The sequence below is a fragment of the Scyliorhinus torazame genome, chromosome 4 (genome assembly GCF_047496885.1).
Source record: "Scyliorhinus torazame isolate Kashiwa2021f chromosome 4, sScyTor2.1, whole genome shotgun sequence".
NCBI classification, from domain to species: Eukaryota; Metazoa; Chordata; class Chondrichthyes; order Carcharhiniformes; family Scyliorhinidae; genus Scyliorhinus; species Scyliorhinus torazame.
In genome coordinates, this window is record NC_092710.1 from 311,027,315 (window position 1) to 311,048,577 (window position 21,263).

The window sequence follows — 21,263 nt, forward strand, 5'->3', positions numbered from 1 at the left end:
GACCTCCAACAACCATTTCTGCCCCTCTTCTATCCAAGTTTCCGTGATGGCCACCACATCGTAGTCCCAAGTACCGATCCATGCCTTAAGTTCACCCACCTTATTCCTGATGCTTCTTGCGTTGAAGTATACACACTTCAACCCATCTCCGTGCCTGCAGGTACTCTCCTTTGTCAGTGTTCCCTTCCCCACTGCCTCACTACACGCTTTGGCGTCCTGAATATCGGCTACCTTAGTTGCTGGACTACAAATCCGGTTCCCATTCCCCTGCCAAATTAGTTTAAACCCTCCCAAAGAGTACTAGAAAACCTCCCTCCCAGGATATTGGTGCCCCTCTGGTTCAGATGCAACCCGTCCTGCTTGTACAGGTCCCACCTTCCCCAGAATGCGCTCCAATTATCCAAATACCTGAAGCCCTCCCTCCTACACCATTCCTGCAGCCACATGTTCAACTGCACTCTCTCCCTATTCCTAGCCTCGCTATCACGTGGCATCGGCAACAAACCAGAGATGACAACTCTGTCTGTCCTGGCTTTTAACTTCCAGCCTAACTCCCTAAACTTGTTTATTACCTCCACACCCCTTTTCCTACCTATGTCGTTGGTACCAATGTGCACCATGACTTCTGGCTGCTCCCCCTCCCCCTTAAGGATCCTGAAGACACGATCTGAGACATCCCTGGCCCTGGCACCCGGGAGGCAACATACCTTCCGGTAGTCTCGCTCGCGACCACAGAATCTCCTATCTATTCCCCTAACCATTGAATCTCCTACAACTATTGCTTTTCTATTCTCCCCCCTTCCCTTCTGAGCCCCAGAGCCAGACTCAGTGCCAGAGGCCTGGCCGCTAGGGCCTTCCCCCGGTAGGTCATCCCCCCCAACAGCATCCAAAACGGTATACTTGTTTTGAAGGGGAACGGCCACGAGAGATCCCTGCACTGTCTGCCTGTTTGTTTTTTTCCCCCTGACTGTAACCCAGCTATTCTTGTCCTGTACCTTGGGTGTGGTTACCTCCCTGTAACTCTTCTCAATCACTCCCTCTGCCTCCCGGATGATCCGAAGTTCATCCAGCTTCAGCTCCAGTTCCCTAACACGGTCTTTGAGGAGCTGAAGTTGGGTGCACTTCCCGCAGGTATAGTCAGCGGGGACACCAGTGGTATCCCTCATCACCCACATCCTACAGGAGGAGCATGCAACTGGCCTAGCCTCCATCGCCTCTTACCTTACAGAATATAGCTGCCGTGTGGACTAACTAGATCTCCGCCCTCCGACCCTGCTCCCAGTCAGCTACACTTTCTGTAAACTCCTGGCTCTCTTCGTACTCTTTGCGGAAATGTCGGAAACAAAATGAAAGCAGCACCTTACTCCCTCCTCACCTAACTCCCTCGGTCACCAAACTCTCACTATCGCACTCAAAAAGCACCAAATTCAGCACTCCCTCGGTCACCAAACTCTCACTATCGCACTCAAAAAGCACCAAATTCAGCACTCAGTGCAAACAAAGTCTGCACTGTAGGGGATCACTTTTATACTGTGAATCTAGCCTCTGAAAACTAGCCTAATCCAATTAACTAATTAACAAGCTCCAGCTATTTTTAACAAGGCACCTTGAGCCTGCTCCGCCACTCAATAAGTTTACGGCTAATCTGATTGTGGCCGAAACTCCACTTGCCTGCCTGCCTCATAACCTTTAATTCTCTTATCGATTAAACATCTGTGTAACTCAGCCTTGAACACAAGCAATGAGCCAGCCACAACAGCTCTTGGTGGAAGAGAACTGCAAAGGTTAATGACCCTCTGAGTAGAACTTCCTCCTCTCCTGTGTCCTAAATGGGAGATCCTTTATTGGGAACCAGGCACTCAGCTTGGGTGGCTGATTGTGTGGAGTTTGCACTTTCGCCCCGTGTCAGCGTGGGTTTCCTCCCACAGTCCAAAGATGTGCAGAATAGGTGGATTGGCCATGCTAAATTGCCCTTTAGTGTCCAATGGTCAGGTCGGGTAATGGGGATAGGGTGGGGGAGTGGGCCTAGATAGGGTGGTCTTTCAGAGGTTCAGTGCAGACTCAATGGGCCGAATGGCCTACTTCTGCAATGTTGGATTCAATTTAACATACTCTTGAAGTGCTGCTCACTGGGATATAAGTGTTGATATTACTTAAATCTAAATTATGTCAAAAATAAAGCCCTAGGGGCAGCATGGTTGCGCAGTGGTTAGCATTGCTGCCTCACGGCGCCGAGGTCCCAGGTTCGATCCCGGCTCTGGGTCACTGTCCGTGTGGAGTTTGCACATTCTCCCTGAGTTTGTGTGAGCTTTACCCCCACAACCCAAAGATATGCAGGGTAGGTGGATTGGCCACGCTAAATTGCCCTTAATTGGAAAAAAAGAATTGGGCACTCTAAATTTATTTTAAAAAATAAAGCCCTAGCAAATTAGACAGCAACATAGTTATATATATTTTTAAAGAATTTTTGATAGGTTTTCATGGCACAGTCAGGTTTATGGAGAGCATCATGGAATCTGACAGAAAAAGTCAAATCTCAATGACTCGCCAGATAGCCATTAGCTGGGCGACCAACATGGAGGTCTGCGCCATTATGTGGGCTGCATGGGCCCCATTGCCAACATTCATGATTTTGTTAATCATTGATTGGAGAGGTGGCGGCGCAGTGGTTAGCACTGCTGCTTACGGTGCTCCCGGTTCGATCCCGGCCCCGGGTCACTGTCCATGTGGAGTTTGCACATTCTCCCAGTGACTACGTGGGTCCCACCCCCACAACCCAAAAGATGTGTAGCGTAGGTGGATTGGCCAGGCTAAATTGCCCCTGAATTGGAAAAAAGAAAGAATTGAGTGCTCTGAATTTATAAATTTTTTAAGTCATTGGGATGGAGGGTAGTTTCAAATTACCCACCAGGCAGGCAGGGGGCTGAGGGGCACCTTTCAGATTGAGCGTCCTATCTTACACCTTGTTCTTCTGGAAACCTGACCCCGTCACCCTTTCTTTCCATTCCCTATTATCGCTAAACGCGGTCTGAGGATTTGTAGTAGAGTCTACGATAGGAGTGATTGTTACGCATTATATCAGCTGGGCTGAAATATCAAATAACGGTAAAGCATTTCAGTGTGTTAACTTGAGCTTTAGGTTGCACGCGTCTTAGTTAGGGTAATCATTAAAAGATTATATGGCAGCAAGTGATGCTCATGTTTCTGAGGTTAGAGTATCACAGCGAATTTGCAAGGGAACTGCTCTGTGGCGCAATACAGAGCTGGTAGACATACCACTGCAATCCACCCGGATGAACTGTTCTGAACTCCAGCCATGTACAGGATGAGCAGCAACGTGGTGATGACAAAGCAGAAGACCGAAACAAACATCACCCATCCTTGATCAGTTGCAAATGAAACTCGAGCCGAAGCCACAAGGATCCAAACCAGGCCGCCAAAAACCTAGAAATACAGAAACAAACAAAAACATCATTGTTAGTTAGGCATGAAATGCAACCCCCCCTTGTTTGGCCCACACATTGTTCCGATTCCAGGCTCTCTGACTAATCACCATTTGACATGGTGTCGGATTTTTCCCATCCTGGATGAAGTCCCGTGGTGGGGGAAGGGACAGGGAGAGTTCCCCACTTCTGGAGGCCGAGAGGAAACCATTCCAGACCTTCCGCCCCCCCAGTTTAACTAAGTATGCAACCTGAGGTTTTGCGCCGTCTTCTAAGGGTTTGATGGCGCCATCATATCCGGGTGCCATCCTTAAAAAGTGCCCAACATCACTCACCCACCGTGAAAGAAGATGCAACTCCTGAAGAAAGAAAAAGGATCTCCAGTAACGTTCTGAGGCGAGGAGATGGACCTCCTCGATTACACTGAAGCTGGAAGATGCTCGCGCCCCCCCCCCCCCCCCACCCCCACCACCACCACCACCACCCTCCCACTGCTGTGGTGTTCGCGTGCCCAGGGCTGCTGGCGAACTCCATCCCGAAATCCAGAGGGACCCCAAGGCATTCTTCAGCTAAGTCCTGACTCCTGCACGCTATATTGGTCCAGACGTGTTCTGGACTGGTGTGTTTTTTCCTGCTGGCGTAACAGTGAACAAGGGTACAGGGGAGGGGGGATGATTCCGGACTATTGGTGAGCTGTAAATCTATTTCACATTGGCCTCCAGTGGGATTCCCGATCCGCCTTGGCGGACAGCATTGGAAGATGTAGCTGTAGGTTTGCGCTGGTGTGAAGCCAATTTTTGGGCCTCCCACCAAATTCTATCCTCCCGCCCACCACCCGTAACCCACGGGCCATTGATCCCGTTGGTGAGGGCCTGGGAGAATTCTGCCCAGCAAACCACCCTTAGAAGCTGCTAGGAATTTCAGTAACATTAACTCTATGCCAGTGATTCTGCGGCCGTGCTCGTCGTGAGTGCAAGCAACAACGTGGGTGCAGAACCTCATGTGAAACGGGAAACGAGATCCTTGCCGGTGGGATCTCGTTTTCCGATTTCCCCACCCCTCGCCGGAGATGTCACAAGGTTCCTGCAGAAAGGGCAGGAACCGTATTTCAAAACATTTGAATGAATTATGATGGAATTAAAGGTCTTCCTCACCGTATGCTGCCCCCACATTTAGAATTCCCTCCCCAGTGCCAGCACTTTGAGGGAAAAAAACAGAAAATGTTGCCCTATCATGGAGCAGCATCCATCACCACAAGGATTGCAGCAGTTTATCGATCACCATCCCGGAACAGTTGTCTGCACTTGAAAGGATTTGGTTCAAAACAATTGGTAGAAACAATGGGGATGGATTTTCCGCAACCGTTCCTGACGGAACAGAGAGTCGGGGGCGGGAGCCCTAAAATGGCTTTCACCTTGGTGGGATTTCCCCGCTCGATCATCCAGAACCCCCGCCAGTGACAGAGCAGGGTTCCTGCCATGCAATGATCGGAACCCCATCACCATATACTTAGCAGGCCTCCCCGCGTATCATCCACCCCTCGCATGGAGAACACCTCACCCCCAAGCCCCCAACCCCGCCAGCGCGCCGTCACATCGACAGGGTGAACAAAACTGTGGTGTTCTTTGTGATTCGGTTATCAGGATGATGATGTAGTGTTCACAAAGACCACAGAAACTAAGTTCATTAACAAAGCTAACTTTTATTTACACTACTTATTAAAACTCAACCATTTACTCCTATAGTAAACAATAATCTAGGAATCTACAATCTACACTCAACTAACACTAGTCTCTACACTCTATCTATAACTGTGATCGCCCATACTGCTCCTTTCCAGCCTTCTCTCAGGTGCCTGTGAGTCAGTGCTTTATATAGTTCCGCATCTAGCTCCATCTTGTGGTTAATTATGATATGACATTAACCCTTTGTATTCTGAACATTTTGTAAAACGGGGATCTGGCGGATAGAACTTTCTGGTGTACACAGGTAAGAGAAGTCCCCGGAGAGGAATGGATCATGCCCAAGCAGTTCCCTGACATTGTCCCCGGATCAGTGCCAGGGGAAAGTGCCGGGGTCACTATCAGAGGGGTTCTGCGGATGGAGTGCTGGTAGTGGGGAGGTTCCATGGCTGAGAGGGTCTCTGTTGGGGGAGGGGGGGGGGCGGGGGACGGAATCCACGGTGCTGCCCTCTGTGGGTCCCTTGTTTTTTTCTACAGGTCGAACCGATCTTTTGAGAGTCGCCATTGCTGGAGGGGTGGGCTCGTTCAGAGCCTGCCCCACCAGCGTGACATTGTGAGACCCCCCCCTCAGCCAAGTGTTTGAAATGGTGGCAGGAAAATGCAGCAACATAGCTGACAGGTTACACAACTCCTTTCCCTCCCACGTTCACAATTTACCAAAAGCTGGCATACTTCCAACCAAGAAGTTTGCAGTCGACACTAAAGTGAATGGTAAAGCAAAAAGTGCAGAGAATACTGGAAGTCTGCAGAGCGATTTGGATAGTTCAAGTGAATGGGCTAGGGTCTGGCAGATGGAATACAATGTTGACAAATGTGAGGTTATCCATTTTGGTAGGAATAACAACAAAACGGATTATTATTTAAATGATAAAATATTAAAACATGCTACTGTGCAGAGGGACCTGGGTGTGCTAGTGCATGAGTCGCAAAAAGTTGGTTTACGGATGCAACAGGTGATTAGAAAGACGAATGGAGTTTTGTCCTTCATTGCTAGAGAGATGGAGTTTAAGACTAGGGAGGTTCTGCTGCAATTGTATAAGGTGTTAGTGAGGCCACACCTGGAGTATTGTGCTCAGTTTTGGTCTCCTTACTTGAGAAAGGACGTACTGGCACTGGAGGGTGTGCAGAGGGGATCCACTAGGTTAATCCCAGAGTTGAGGGGGTTGGATTACGAGGAGAGGTTGAGTAGACTGGGACTGGACTGGTTGGAATTTAGAAGGATGCGGGGGGCGGATCTTATAGAAACATCTAAAATTATGAAGGGAATAGATAGGATAGATGTGGGGTGGATGTTTCCACTGACGGGTGAAAGCAGAACGAGGGGGCATAGCCTCAAAATAAGGGGAAATAGATTTATGACTGAGCTCAGGAGGAACTTCTTCACCCAAAGGGTTGTGGATCTATGGAATTCCCTGCCCAGTGAAGCAGTTGAGGCTCCTTCATAGAATGTTTTCAAGATAAAGATAGATAGTTTTTTGAAGAATAAAGGAATAAAGGGTTATGGTGTTCGGGCCGGAAAGTGGAGCTGAGTCCACAAAAGATCAGCCATGATCTCATTGAATGGGTGGAGCAGGCTCGAGGGGCCAGATGGCCTACTCCTGCTCCTAGTTCTTATGTTCTTATGTTCTATATTTTAGGGAATGAGTGGTAGACTCCATGGGATATGGTAGAAAATCAATATAGATCAAACATTACTTAACAGACAATTAATGCAATATTACGATCCCAGACCAGTCCCCAACAGTACCTAGGATACTGGACAGAAACCCCAATATTTTATTTTAGTTTTGTAAGACTTGAGGAAAGAAAGGATACCTCGCTCCAGGAGTGATTGCACAAAGAAATAGGGATATGGGGCTGGATTCTCCCAAAATGGGACTCTGTCCTCCGCCGGTGTAAAAACGCTGGCATTTCACTCTGAAGAAAGGTTGAGCTGATTCAATGCCATGCAGGGGGCTAGCAGGGACCCGGGGTGATTCTCGCACCTTCAGTTGCGGATACGGATCCCCTGCACTTCCGGTTCCGAGTCCACGCGTACGCATGGCGGCGGCCACCAGCGGCGGCGCGGAGCACCATGGCGGACTCAGACCATGGAGGCAGCTGCAAGATGTAGGCCCCCCCGATCAGCCGTGCGCCCCTGCATCGTACCTGCTCGATCTGTCCCCCGGCCGCCATAAGGCCCCCCCGGTGCCTGAACCACCCGCACCCCCCACCAGGACGGCGTCTCAGTCCCAGGACAGACACTTCAATATGTCCCCCGACAGTGTGACCTCAGTCCCAGGACAGTCTCTTCAATATGTCCCCCGACAGTGTGACCTCAGCCCCAGGACAGTCTCTTTAATATGTCCCCCGACAGTGTGGCCTCAGCCCCAGGACAGTCTCTTCAATGTGTCCCCCGACAGTGTGACCTCAGTCCCAGGACAGTCTCTTCAATATGTCCCCCGACAGTGTGACCTCAGCCCCAGGACAGTCTCTTCAATATATCCCCCGACAGCGTGACCTCAGCCCCAGGACAGTCTCTTTAATATGTCCCCCGACAGTGTGGTCTCAGTCCCAGGATAGTCTCTTCAATATGTCCCCCGACAGTGTGACCTCAGCCCCAGGACAGTCTCTTCAATATGTACCCCGACAGCGTGACCTCAGCCCCATGACAGTCTCTTCAATATGTCCCCCGACAGTGTGGCCTCAGTCCCAGGACAGTCTCTTCAATATGTACCCCGACAGTGTGGTCTCAGTCCCAGGACAGTCTCTTCAATATGTCCCCCGACAGTGTGACCTCAGCCCCAGGACAGTCTCTTTAATATGTCCCCCGACCGTGTGGTCTCAGCCCCGGGGCAGACTCATCAATATGTCCCCCGACAGTGTGGTCTCAGTCCCAGGACAGTCTCTTCAATATGTCCCCCGACAGTGTGACCTCAGTCCCAGGACAGTCTCTTCAATATGTCCCCTGACAGTGTGGCCTCAGCCCCAGGACAGTCTCTTCAATGTGTCCCCCGACAGTGTGGCCTCAGCCCCAGGACAGTCTCTTCAATATGTCCCCTGACAGTGTGGCCTCAGCCCCAGGACAGTCTCTTCAATATGTCCCCTGACAGTGTGGCCTCAGCCCCAGGACAGTCTCTTCAATGTGTCCCCCGACAGTGTGACCTCAGTCCCAGGACAGTCTCTTCAATATGTCCCCTGACAGTGTGGCCTCAGCCCCAGGACAGTCTCTTCAATGTGTCCCCCGACCGTGTGGTCTCAGCCCCGGGGCAGACTCATCAATATGTCCCCCGACAGTGTGACCTCAGTCCCAGGACAGTCTCTTCAATATGTCCCCCGACAGTGTGACCTCAGTCCCAGGACAGTCTCTTCAATATGTCCCCCGACAGTGTGGTCTCAGTCCCAGGACAGTCTCTTCAATGTGTCCCCCGACAGTGTGGTCTCAGTCCCAGGACAGTCTCTTCAATGTGTCCCCCGACAGTGTGGCCTCAGCCCCAGGACAGTCTCTTCAATATGTCCCCCGACAGTGTGGCCTCAGCCCCAGGACAGTCTCTTCAATGTGTCCCCCGACAGTGTGACCTCAGTCCCAGGACAGTCTCTTCAATGTGTCCCCCGACAGTGTGACCTCAGCCCCAGGACAGACTCTTCAATATGTCCCCCGACAGTGTGACCTCAGTCCCAGGACAGTCTCTTCAATATGTCCCCCGACAGCGTGGCCTCAGCCCCAGGACAGTCTCTTCAAAATGTCCCCCGACAGTGTGACCTCAGCCCCAGGACAGTCTCTTCAATGTGTCCCCCGACAGTGTGACCTCAGTCCCAGGACAGTCTCTTCAATATGTCCCCCGACAGTGTGGTCTCAGCCCCAGGACAGACTCTTCAATATGTCCCCCGACAGTGTGGTCTCAGTCCCAGGACAGTCTCTTCAAAATGTCCCCCGACAGCGTGGCCTCAGCCCCAGGACAGTCTCTTCAAAGTGTCCACCGACAGTGTGACCTCAGCCCCAGGACAATCTCTTCAATATGTCCCCTGACAGTGTGGTCTCAGTCCCAGGACAGTCTCTTCAATATGTCCCCCGACAGTGTGACCTCAGTCCCAGGACAGTATCTTCAATATGTCCCCTGACAGTGTGGCCTCAGCCCCAGGACAGTCTCTTCAATATGTCCCCCGACAATGTGGCCTCAGCCCCAGGACAGTCTCTTCAATATCTCCCCCGACAGTGTGGTCTCAGTCCCAGGACAGTCTCTTCAATATGTCCCCAACAGCGTGACCTCAGTCCCAGGACAGTCTCTTCTATATGTCCCTCGGCACCGTGGCCTCAGTCCCAGGACAGTCTCTTCAATATCTCCCCCGACAGTGTGACCTCAGTCCCAGGACAGTCTCTTCAATATGACCCCCGACAGTGTGGTCTCAGACCCAGGACAGTCTCTTCAATATGTCCCCCGACAGTGTGACCTCAGCCCCAGGACAATCTCTTCAATATGTCCCCTGACAGTGTGGTCTCAGTCCCAGGACAGTCTCTTCAATATGTCCCCTGACAGTGTGGCCTCAGCCCCAGGACAGTCTCTTCAATATGTCCCCCGACAATGTGGCCTCAGCCCCAGGACAGTCTCTTCAATATCTCCCCCGACAGTGTGGTCTCAGTCCCAGGACAGTCTCTTCAATATGTCCCCAACAGCGTGACCTCAGTCCCAGGACAGTCTCTTCTATATGTCCCTCGGCACCGTGGCCTCAGTCCCAGGACAGTCTCTTCAATATCTCCCCCGACAGTGTGACCTCAGTCCCAGGACAGTCTCTTCAATATGACCCCCGACAGTGTGGTCTCAGACCCAGGACAGTCTCTTCAATAAGTCCCCCGACAGCGTGACCTCAGTCCCAGGACAGTCTCTTCAATATGTCCCCCGACAGCATGACCTCAGTCCCAGGACAGTCTCTTCAATATGTCCCCCGACAGCATGACCTCAGTCCCAGGACAGTCTCTTCAATATGTCCCCCGACAGCGTGGCCTCAGTCCCAGGACAGTCTCTTCAATATGTCCCCCGACAGTGTGGCCTCAGTCCCAGGACAGTCTCTCCAGTATGTCCCCCGACGGTGTGGTCTCAGACCCAGGACAGTCTCTTCAATATGATCCCCGACAGTGTGGTCTCAGACCCAGGACAGTCTCTTCAATATGACCCCCGACAGTGTGGTCTCAGCCCCATGACAATCTCTTCAATATCTACCCCGACGGTGTGGTCTCAGCCCCAGGACAGTCTCTTCAATATCTCCCCCGAAAGTGTGGTCTCAGCCCCAGGACAGTCTCTTCAATATCTCCCCCGACAGCGTGACCTTAGTCCCAGGACAGTCTCTTCAATATGTCCCCCGACAGTGTGGCCTCAGTCCCAGGACAGTCTCTTCAATGTGTCCCCCGACAGTGTGGCCACAGTCCCAGGACAGTCTCTTCAATGTGTCCCCCGACAGCGTGACCTCAGTCCCAGGACAGTCTCTTCAATATGTCCCCCGACAGTGTGGCCACAGTCCCAGGACAGTCTCTTCAATGTGTCCCCCGACAGTGTGACCTCAGTCCCAGGACAATCTCTTCAATATGACCCACGACAGCGTGACCTCAGTTCCAGGACAGTCTCTTCAATATGTCCCCCGGCAGTGTGGTCTCATCCCCAGGACAGTCTCTTCAATATGTCCCCCGACAGTGTGACCTCAGCCCAGGACAGTCCTTCAATATGTCCCCCGACAGTGTGGTCTCATCCCCAGGACTGTCTCTTCAACATGTTCCCCGACACCGTGGCCTCAGTCCCAGGACAGTCTCTTCAATATGTCCCCCGACAGCGTGACCTCAGTCCCAGAACAGTCTCTTCAATATGTCCCCCGACAGCGTGGCCTCAGCCCCAGGACAGTCTCTTCAATATGTCCCAACAGCGTGGCCTCAGCCCCAGGACAGTCTCTTCAATATGTCCCCCGACAATGTGGCCTCAGTCCCAGGACAGACTCTTCAATATGTCCCCCGACAGCGTGGCCTCAGCCCCAGGACAGTCTCTTCAATATGTCCCCCGACAATGTGGCCTCAGTCCCAGGACAGACTCTTCAATATGTCCCCCGACAATGTGGCCTCAGTCCCAGGACAGACTCTTCAATATCTCCCCCGACAGTGTGACCTCAGTCCCAGGGCAGTCTCTTCAACATGTCCCCCGACAGTGTGGCCTCAGTCCCAGGACAGTCTCTTAAATATGTCCCCCGACAGTGTGACCTCAGCCCCAGGACAGTCTCTTCAATGTGTCCCCCGACAGTGTGACCTCAGTCCCAGGACAGTCTCTTCAATATGTCCCCCGACAGTGTGGTCTCAGCCCCAGGACAGACTCTTCAATATGTCCCCCGACAGTGTGGTCTCAGTCCCAGGACAGTCTCTTCAAAATGTCCCCCGACAGCGTGGCCTCAGCCCCAGGACAGTCTCTTCAAAGTGTCCACCGACAGTGTGACCTCAGCCCCAGGACAATCTCTTCAATATGTCCCCTGACAGTGTGGTCTCAGTCCCAGGACAGTCTCTTCAATATGTCCCCCGACAGTGTGACCTCAGTCCCAGGACAGTATCTTCAATATGTCCCCTGACAGTGTGGCCTCAGCCCCAGGACAGTCTCTTCAATATGTCCCCCGACAATGTGGCCTCAGCCCCAGGACAGTCTCTTCAATATCTCCCCCGACAGTGTGGTCTCAGTCCCAGGACAGTCTCTTCAATCTGTCCCCCGACAGTGTGACCTCAGTCCCAGGACAGTCTCTTCAATATGTCCCCCGACAGTGTGGCCTCAGTCCCAGGACAGTCTCTCCAGTATGTCCCCCGACGGTGTGGTCTCAGACCCAGGACAGTCTCTTCAATATGACCCCCGACAGTGTGGTCTCAGTCCCAGGACAATCTCTTCAATATCTACCCCGACGGTGTGGTCTCAGCCCCAGGACAGTCTCTTCAATATCTCCCCCGAAAGTGTGGTCTCAGCCCCAGGACAGTCTCTTCAATATGTCCCCTGACAGTGTGGCCTCAGCCCCAGGACAGTCTCTTCAATATGTCCTCCGACAATGTGGCCTCAGCCCCAGGACAGTCTCTTCAATATGACCCCCGACAGTGTGGCCTCAGCCCCAGGACAGTCTCTTCAATATCTCCCCCGAAAGTGTGGTCTCAGCCCCAGGACAGTCTCTTCAATATGTCCCCTGACAGTGTGGCCTCAGCCCCAGGACAGTCTCTTCAATATGTCCCCCGACAGCGTGGCCTCAGCCCCATGACAGTCTCTTCAATATCTCCCCCGAAAGTGTGGTCTCAGCCCCAGGACAGTCTCTTCAATATGTCCCCTGACAGTGTGGCCTCAGCCCCAGGACAGTCTCTTCAATATGTCCCCCGACAGCGTGGCCTCAGCCCCATGACAGTCTCTTCAATATGTCCCCCGACAGCGTGGCCTCAGCCCCATGACAGTCTCTTCAATATGTCCCCTGACAGTGTGGCCTCAGCCCCAGGACAGTCTCTTCAATATGTCCCCCGACAATGTGGCCTCAGCCCCAGGACAGTCTCTTCAATATCTCCCCCGACAGTGTGGTCTCAGTCCCAGGACAGTCTCTTCAATATGTCCCCCGACAGTGTGACCTCAGTCCCAGGACAGTCTCTTCAATATGTCCCCCGACAGTGTGGCCTCAGTCCCAGGACAGTCTCTCCAGTATGTCCCCCGACGGTGTGGTCTCAGACCCAGGACAGTCTCTTCAATATGACCCCCGACAGTGTGGTCTCAGCCCCATGACAATCTCTTCAATATCTACCCTGACGGTGTGGTCTCAGCCCCAGGATAGTCTCTTCAATATCTCCCCCGAAAGTGTGGTCTCAGCCCCAGGACAGTCTCTTCAATATCTCCCCCGACAGCGTGACCTCAGTCCCAGGACAGTCTCTTCAATATGTCCCCCGACAGTGTGGCCTCAGTCCCAGGACAGTCTCTTCAATATGTCCCCCGACAGTGTGGCCACAGTCCCAGGACAGTCTCTTCAATGTGTCCCCCGACAGCGTGACCTCAGTCCCAGGACAGTCTCTTCAATATGTCCCCCGACAGTGTGGCCACAGTCCCAGGACAGTCTCTTCAATGTGCCCCCCGACAGTGTGACCTCAGTCCCAGGACAATCTCTTCAATATGACCCACGACAGCGTGACCTCAGTTCCAGGACAGTCTCTTCAATATGTCCCCCGGCAGTGTGACCTCAGCCCAGGACAGTCTCTTCAATATGTCCCCCGACAGTGTGGTCTCATCCCCAGGACTGTCTCTTCAACATGTTCCCCGACACCGTGGCCTCAGTCCCAGGACAGTCTCTTCAATATGTCCCCCGACAGCGTGACCTCAGTCCCAGAACAATCTCTTCAATATGTCCCAACAGCGTGGCCTCAGCCCCAGGACAGTCTCTTCAATATGTCCCCCGACAATGTGGCCTCAGTCCCAGGACAGACTCTTCAATATGTCCCCCGACAGCGTGGCCTCAGCCCCAGGACAGTCTCTTCAATATGTCCCCCGACAATGTGGCCTCAGTCCCAGGACAGACTCTTCAATATGTCCCCCGACAATGTGGCCTCAGTCCCAGGAGAGTCTCTTCAATATGTCCACCGACAGTGTGACCTCAGTCCCAGGGCAGTCTCTTCAATATGTCCCCCGACAGTGTGGCCTCAGCCACAGGACAGTCTCTTCAATATGTCCCCCGACAGTATGGCTCAGCCCCAGGACAGTCTCTTCAATATGTCCCGCGACAGTGTGACCTCAACCCCAGGACAGTCTCTTCAATATGTCCCCCGACAGTGTGACCTCAGCCCCAGGACAGTCTCTTCAATATGTCCCCAACAGTGTGGCCTCAGTCCCAGGACAGTCTCTTCAATATGTCCCCCGACAGTGTGGCCTCAGTCCCAGGACAGTCTCTTCAATATGTCCCCCGGCAGCGTGACCTCAGTCCCAGGACAGTCTCTTCAATATATCCCCCGACAGTGTGGCCTCAGTCACAGGACAGTCTCTTCAATATGTCCCCCGACAGTGTGGCCTCAGTCCCAGGACAGTCTCTTCAATATGACCCCCGACAGTGTGACCTCAGTCCCAGGACAGTCTCTTCAATATGTCCCCCGACAGTGTGGCCTCAGTCCCAGGACAGTCTCTTCAATATGACCCCCGACAGCGTGGCCTCAGCCACAGGACAGTCTCTTCAATATGTCCCCCGACAGCGTGACCTCAGTCCCAGGACAGTCTTTTCAATATGTCCCCCGACAATGTGGCCTCTGCCCCAGGACAGTCTCTTCAATATGCCCCCCGACAGTGTGGCCTCAGTCCCAGGACAGTCTCTTCAATATGTCCCCCGACGGTGTGGTCTCAGTCACAGGACAGTCTCTTCAATATATACCAACAGCGTGACCTCAGTCCCAGGACAGTCTCTTCAATATGTCCCCCGACAGTGTGGCCTCAGTCCCAGGACAGTCTCTTCAATATGTCCCCCGACGGTGTGGTCTCAGTCACAGGACAGTCTCTTCAATATATCCCAACAGCGTGACCTCAGTCCCAGGACAGTCTCTTCAATATGTCCCCCGACAGTGTGGCTCAGCCCCAGGACAGTCTCTTCAATATGTCCCCCGACAAGGTGGTCTCAGTCCCAGGACAGTCTCTTCAATATGTCCCCCGACAGCATGACCTCAGTCCCAGGACAGTCTCTTCAATATGTCCCCCGACAGTGTGGTCTCAGTCCCAGGACAGTCTCTTCAATATGTCCCCCGACAGCGTGGCCTCAGCCCCAGGACAGACTCTTCAATATGTCCCCCGACAGTGTGGTCTCATCCCCAGGACAGTCTCTTCAATATGACCCCCGACAGCGTGGCCTCAGCCCCAGGACTGTCTCTTCAATGTGTCCCCCGACAGTGTGACCTCAGCCCAGGACTGTCTCTTCAATATGTCCCCCGACAGTGTGACCTCAGCCCAGGACTGTCTCTTCAATGTGTCCCCCGACAGTGTGACCTCAGTCCCAGGACAATCTCTTCAATATGTCCCCCGACAGCGTGACCTCAGTTCCAGGACAGTCTCTTCAATATGTCCCCCGACAGTGTGACCTCAGCCCAGGACTGTCTCTTCAATATGTCCCCCGACACCGTGGCCTCAGTCCCAGGACAGTCTCTTCAATATGTCCCCCGACAGCGTGACCTCAGCCCCAGGACAGTCTCTTCAATATGTCCCCCGACAGTGTGGCCTCAGCCCCAGGACAGTCTCTTCAATATGTCCCCCGACAGTGTGGCCTCAGTCCCAGGACAGTCTCTTCAATATGACCCCCGACAGTGTGGCCACAGTCCCAGGACAGTCTCTTCAATATGACCCCCGACAGCGTGTCCTCCGTCCCAGGACAGTCTCTTCAATATGTCCCCCGACAGTGCGGCCTCAGTCCCAGGACAATCTCTTCAATATGTCCCCCGACAGTGTGGCCTCAGTCCCAGGACAGTCTCTTCAATATGTCCCCCGACAGCGTGACCTCAGTCCCAGGACAATCTCTTCAATATGTCCCCCAACAGTGTGGTCTCATCCACAGGACAGTCTCTTCAATATGTCCCCCAACAGCGTGGCCTCAGTCCCAGGACAGTCTCTTCAATATGTCCCCCGACAGTGTGGTCTCATCCCCAGGACAGTCTCTTCAATATCTCCTCCGACAGTGTGGTCTCAGTCCCAGGACAGTCTCTTCAATATGTCCCCCGACAGTGTGGTCTCATCCCCAGGACAGTCTCTTCAATATCTCCTCCGACAGTGTGGTCTCAGTCCCAGGACAGTCTCTTCAATATGTCCCCCGACAGTGTGGTCTCAGTCCCAGGACAGTCTCTTCAATATCTCCTCCGACAGTGTGGTCTCATCCCCAGGACAGTCTCTTCAATATGTCCCCCGACAGTGTGGTCTCATCCCCAGGACAGTCTCTTCAATATGTCCCCTGACAATGTGGCCTCAGCCCCAGGACAGTCTCTTCAATATGTCCCCCGACAGTGTGGTCTCATCCCCAGGACAGTCTCTTCAATATGTCCCAACAGCGTGGTCTCATCCCCAGGACAGTCTCTTCAATATGTCCCAACAGCGTGGTCTCAGTCCCAGGACAGTCTCTTCAATATGTCCCCCGACAGTGTGGCCTCAGTCCCAGGACAATGACTTCAATGTGTCCCCCGACAGTGTGGTCTCAGTCCCAGGACAGTCTCTTCAATATGTCCCCCGACAGTGTGGCCTCAGCCCCAGGACAGTCTCTTCAATATCTCCCCCGACAGTGTGGTCTCAGTCCCAGGACAGTCTCTTCAATATTTCCCCCAACAGCGTGACCTCAGTCCCAGGACAGTCTCTTCAATATGTCCCCCGACAGTGTGGTCTCAGTCCCAGGACAGTCTCTTTAATATGTCCCCCGACAGTGTGACCTCAGTCCCAGGATAGTCTCTTCAATATGTCCCCCGACAATGTGGCCTCAGCCCCAGGGCAGTCTCTTCAATATGTCCACCGACAGTGTGGTCTCAGTCCCAGGACAGTCTCTTCAATATGTCCCCCGACAGTGTGGTCTCATCCCCAGGACAGTCTCTTCAATATGTCCCAACAGTGTGGTCTCAGTCCCAGGACAGTCTCTTCAATATGTCCCCCGACAGTGTGGTCTCATCCCCAGGACAGTCTCTTCAATATGTCCCCCGACGGTGTGGCCTCAGTCCCAGGACAGTCTCTTCAATATGTCCCCCGACAGTGTGGCCTCAGTCCCAGGACAGTCTCTTCAATATGTCCCCCGACAGTGTGGCCTCAGCCCCAGGGCAGTCACTTCAATATGTCCCCCGACAGTGTGGCCTCAGCCCCAGGACAGTCTCTTCAATATGACCCCCGACAGTGTGACCTCAGTCCCAGGACAGTCTCTTCAATATGTCCCCCGACGGTGTGGTCTCAGTCCCAGGACAGTCTCTTCAATATGACCCCCGACAGTGTGACCTCAGTCCCAGGACAGTCTCTTCAATATGACCCCCGACAGTGTGACCTCAGTCCCAGGACAGTCTCTTCAATATGACCCCCGACAGTGTGACCTCAGCCCCAGGGCAGTCACTTCAATATGTCCCTCGACAGTGTGGCCTCAGCCCCAGGACAGTCTCTTCAATATGACCCCCGACAGTGTGACCTCAGTCCCAGGACAGTCTCTTCAATATGTCCCCCGACGGTGTGGTCTCAGTCCCAGGACAGTCTCTTCAATATGACCCCCGACAGTGTGACCTCAGTCCCAGGACAGTCTCTTCAATATGACCCCCGACAGTGTGACCTCAGTCCCAGGACAGTCTCTTCAATATGACCCCCGACAGTGTGACCTCAGTCCCAGGACAGTCTCTTCAATATGTCCCCCGGCAGCGTGACCTCAGTCCCAGGACAGTCTCTTCAATATATCCCCCGACAGTGTGGCCTCAGTCACAGGACAGTCTCTTCAATATGTCCCCCGACAGTGTGGCCTCAGTCCCAGGACAGTCTCTTCAATATGACCCCCGACAGTGTGACCTCAGTCCCAGGACAGTCTCTTCAATATGTCCCCCGACAGTGTGGCCTCAGTCCCAGGACAGTCTCTTCAATATGACCCCCGACAGCGTGGCCTCAGCCACAGGACAGTCTCTTCAATATGTCCCCCGACAGCGTGACCTCAGTCCCAGGACAGTCTTTTCAATATGTCCCCCGACAATGTGGCCTCTGCCCCAGGACAGTCTCTTCAATATGCCCCCCGACAGTGTGGCCTCAGTCCCAGGACAGTCTCTTCAATATGTCCCCCGACGGTGTGGTCTCAGTCACAGGACAGTCTCTTCAATATATACCAACAGCGTGACCTCAGTCCCAGGACAGTCTCTTCAATATATCCCCCGACAGTGTGGCCTCAGTCCCAGGACAGTCTCTTCAATATGTCCCCCGACGGTGTGGTCTCAGTCACAGGACAGTCTCTTCAATATATCCCAACAGCGTGACCTCAGTCCCAGGACAGTCTCTTCAATATGTCCCCCGACAGTGTGGCTCAGCCCCAGGACAGTCTCTTCAATATGTCCCCCGACAAGGTGGTCTCAGTCCCAGGACAGTCTCTTCAATATGTCCCCCGACAGCATGACCTCAGTCCCAGGACAGTCTCTTCAATATGTCCCCCGACAGTGTGGTCTCAGTCCCAGGACAGTCTCTTCAATATGTCCCCCGACAGCGTGGCCTCAGCCCCAGGACAGACTCTTCAATATGTCCCCCGACAGTGTGGTCTCATCCCCAGGACAGTCTCTTCAATATGACCCCCGACAGCGTGGCCTCAGCCCCAGGACTGTCTCTTCAATGTGTCCCCCGACAGTGTGACCTCAGCCCAGGACTGTCTCTTCAATATGTCCCCCGACAGTGTGACCTCAGCCCAGGACTGTCTCTTCAATGTGTCCCCCGACAGTGTGACCTCAGTCCCAGGACAATCTCTTCAATATGTCCCCCGACAGCGTGACCTCAGTTCCAGGACAGTCTCTTCAATATGTCCCCCGACAGTGTGGTCTCAGTCCCAGGACAGTCTCTTCAATATGTCCCCCGACAGCGTGGCCTCAGCCCCAGGACAGACTCTTCAATATGTCCCCCGACAGTGTGGTCTCATCCCCAGGACAGTCTCTTCAATATGACCCCCGACAGCGTGGCCTCAGCCCCAGGACTGTCTCTTCAATGTGTCCCCCGACAGTGTGACCTCAGCCCAGGACTGTCTCTTCAATATGTCCCCCGACAGTGTGACCTCAGCCCAGGACTGTCTCTTCAATGTGTCCCCCGACAGTGTGACCTCAGTCCCAGGACAATCTCTTCAATATGTCCCCCGACAGCGTGACCTCAGTTCCAGGACTGTCTCTTCAATATGTCCCCCGACAGTGTGACCTCAGCCCAGGACTGTCTCTTCAATATGTCCCCCGACACCGTGGCCTCAGTCCCAGGACAGTCTCTTCAATATGTCCCCCGACAGCGTCACCTCAGCCCCAGGACAGTCTCTTCAATATGTCCCCCGACAGTGTGGCCTCAGCCCCAGGACAGTCTCTTCAATATGTCCCCCGACAGTGTGGCCTCAGTCCCAGGACAGTCTCTTCAATATGACCCCCGACAGTGTGGCCACAGTCCCAGGACAGTCTCTTCAATATGACCCCCGACAGCGTGTCCTCCGTCCCAGGACAGTCTCTTCAATATGTCCCCCGACAGTGCGGCCTCAGTCCCAGGACAATCTCTTCAATATGTCCCCCGACAGTGTGGCCTCAGTCCCAGGACAGTCTCTTCAATATGTCCCCCGACAGCGTGACCTCAGTCCCAGGACAATCTCTTCAATATGTCCCCCAACAGTGTGGTCTCATCCACAGGACAGTCTCTTCAATATGTCCCCCAACAGCGTGGCCTCAGTCCCAGGACAGTCTCTTCAATATGTCCCCCGACAGTGTGGTCTCATCCCCAGGACAGTCTCTTCAATATCTCCTCCGACAGTGTGGTCTCAGTCCCAGGACAGTCTCTTCAATATGTCCCCCGACAGTGTGGTCTCATCCCCAGGACAGTCTCTTCAATATCTCCTCCGACAGTGTGGTCTCAGTCCCAGGACAGTCTCTTCAATATGTCCCCCGACAGTGTGGTCTCAGTCCCAGGACAGTCTCTTCAATATGTCCCCCGACAGTGTGGCCTCAGCCCCAGGACAGTCTCTTCAATATGACCCCCGACAGTGTGACCTCAGTCCCAGGACAGTCTCTTCAATATGTCCCCCGACGGTGTGGTCTCAGTCCCAGGACAGTCTCTTCAATATGACCCCCGACAGTGTGACCTCAGTCCCAGGACAGTCTCTTCAATATGACCCCCGACAGTGTGACCTCAGTCCCAGGACAGTCTCTTCAATATGACCCCCGACAGTGTGACCTCAGTCCCAGGACAGTCTCTTCAATATGTCCCCCGGCAGCGTGACCTCAGTCCCAGGACAGTCTCTTCAATATATCCCCCGACAGTGTGGCCTCAGTCACAGGACAGTCTCTTCAATATGTCCCCCGACAGTGTGGCCTCAGTCCCAGGACAGTCTCTTCAATATGACCCCCGACAGTGTGACCTCAGTCCCAGGACAGTCTCTTCAATATGTCCCCCGACAGTGTGGCCTCAGTCCCAGGACAGTCTCTTCAATATGACCCCCGACAGCGTGGCCTCAGCCACAGGACAGTCTCTTCAATATGTCCCCCGACAGCGTGACCTCAGTCCCAGGACAGTCTTTTCAATATGTCCCCCGACAATGTGGCCTCTGCCCCAGGACAGTCTCTTCAATATGCCCCCCGACAGTGTGGCCTCAGTCCCAGGACAGTCTCTTCAATATGTCCCCCGACGGTGTGGTCTCAGTCACAGGACAGTCTCTTCAATATATACCAACAGCGTGACCTCAGTCCCAGGACAGTCTCTTCAATATATCCCCCGACAGTGTGGCCTCAGTCCCAGGACAGTCTCTTCAATATGTCCCCCGACGGTGTGGTCTCAGTCACAGGACAGTCTCTTCAATATATCCCAACAGCGTGACCTCAGTCCCAGGACAGTCTCTTCAATATGTCCCCCGACAGTGTGGCTCAGCCCCAGGACAGTCTCTTCAATATGTCCCCCGACAAGGTGGTCTCAGTCCCAGGACAGTCTCTTCAATATGTCCCCCGACAGCATGACCTCAGTCCCAGGACAGTCTCTTCAATATGTCCCCCGACAGTGTGGTCTCAGTCCCAGGACAGTCTCTTCAATATGTCCCCCGACAGCGTGGCCTCAGCCCCAGGACAGACTCTTCAATATGTCCCCCGACAGTGTGGTCTCATCCCCAGGACAGTCTCTTCAATATGACCCCCGACAGCGTGGCCTCAGCCCCAGGACTGTCTCTTCAATGTGTCCCCCGACAGTGTGACCTCAGCCCAGGACTGTCTCTTCAATATGTCCCCCGACAGTGTGACCTCAGCCCAGGACTGTCTCTTCAATGTGTCCCCCGACAGTGTGACCTCAGTCCCAGGACAATCTCTTCAATATGTCCCCCGACAGCGTGACCTCAGTTCCAGGACAGTCTCTTCAATATGTCCCCCGACAGTGTGGTCTCA

At 53.5% G+C, this 21,263-nt stretch overlaps 1 protein-coding gene across 1 annotated transcript in view; it reads right to left on the reverse strand.

Moving 5' to 3' along the window:
* LOC140411060 (myelin and lymphocyte protein-like) overlaps window positions 1–21,263 on the reverse strand; it is a 180,993-nt gene that overhangs the window by 16,496 nt on the left and 143,234 nt on the right. Inside the window, exon 2 of the mRNA XM_072500061.1 lies at window positions 3,277–3,444. Within this exon, the coding sequence (XP_072356162.1) occupies window positions 3,277–3,444 (168 nt within the window). The remainder of the gene's footprint in view (window positions 1–3,276; window positions 3,445–21,263) is intronic.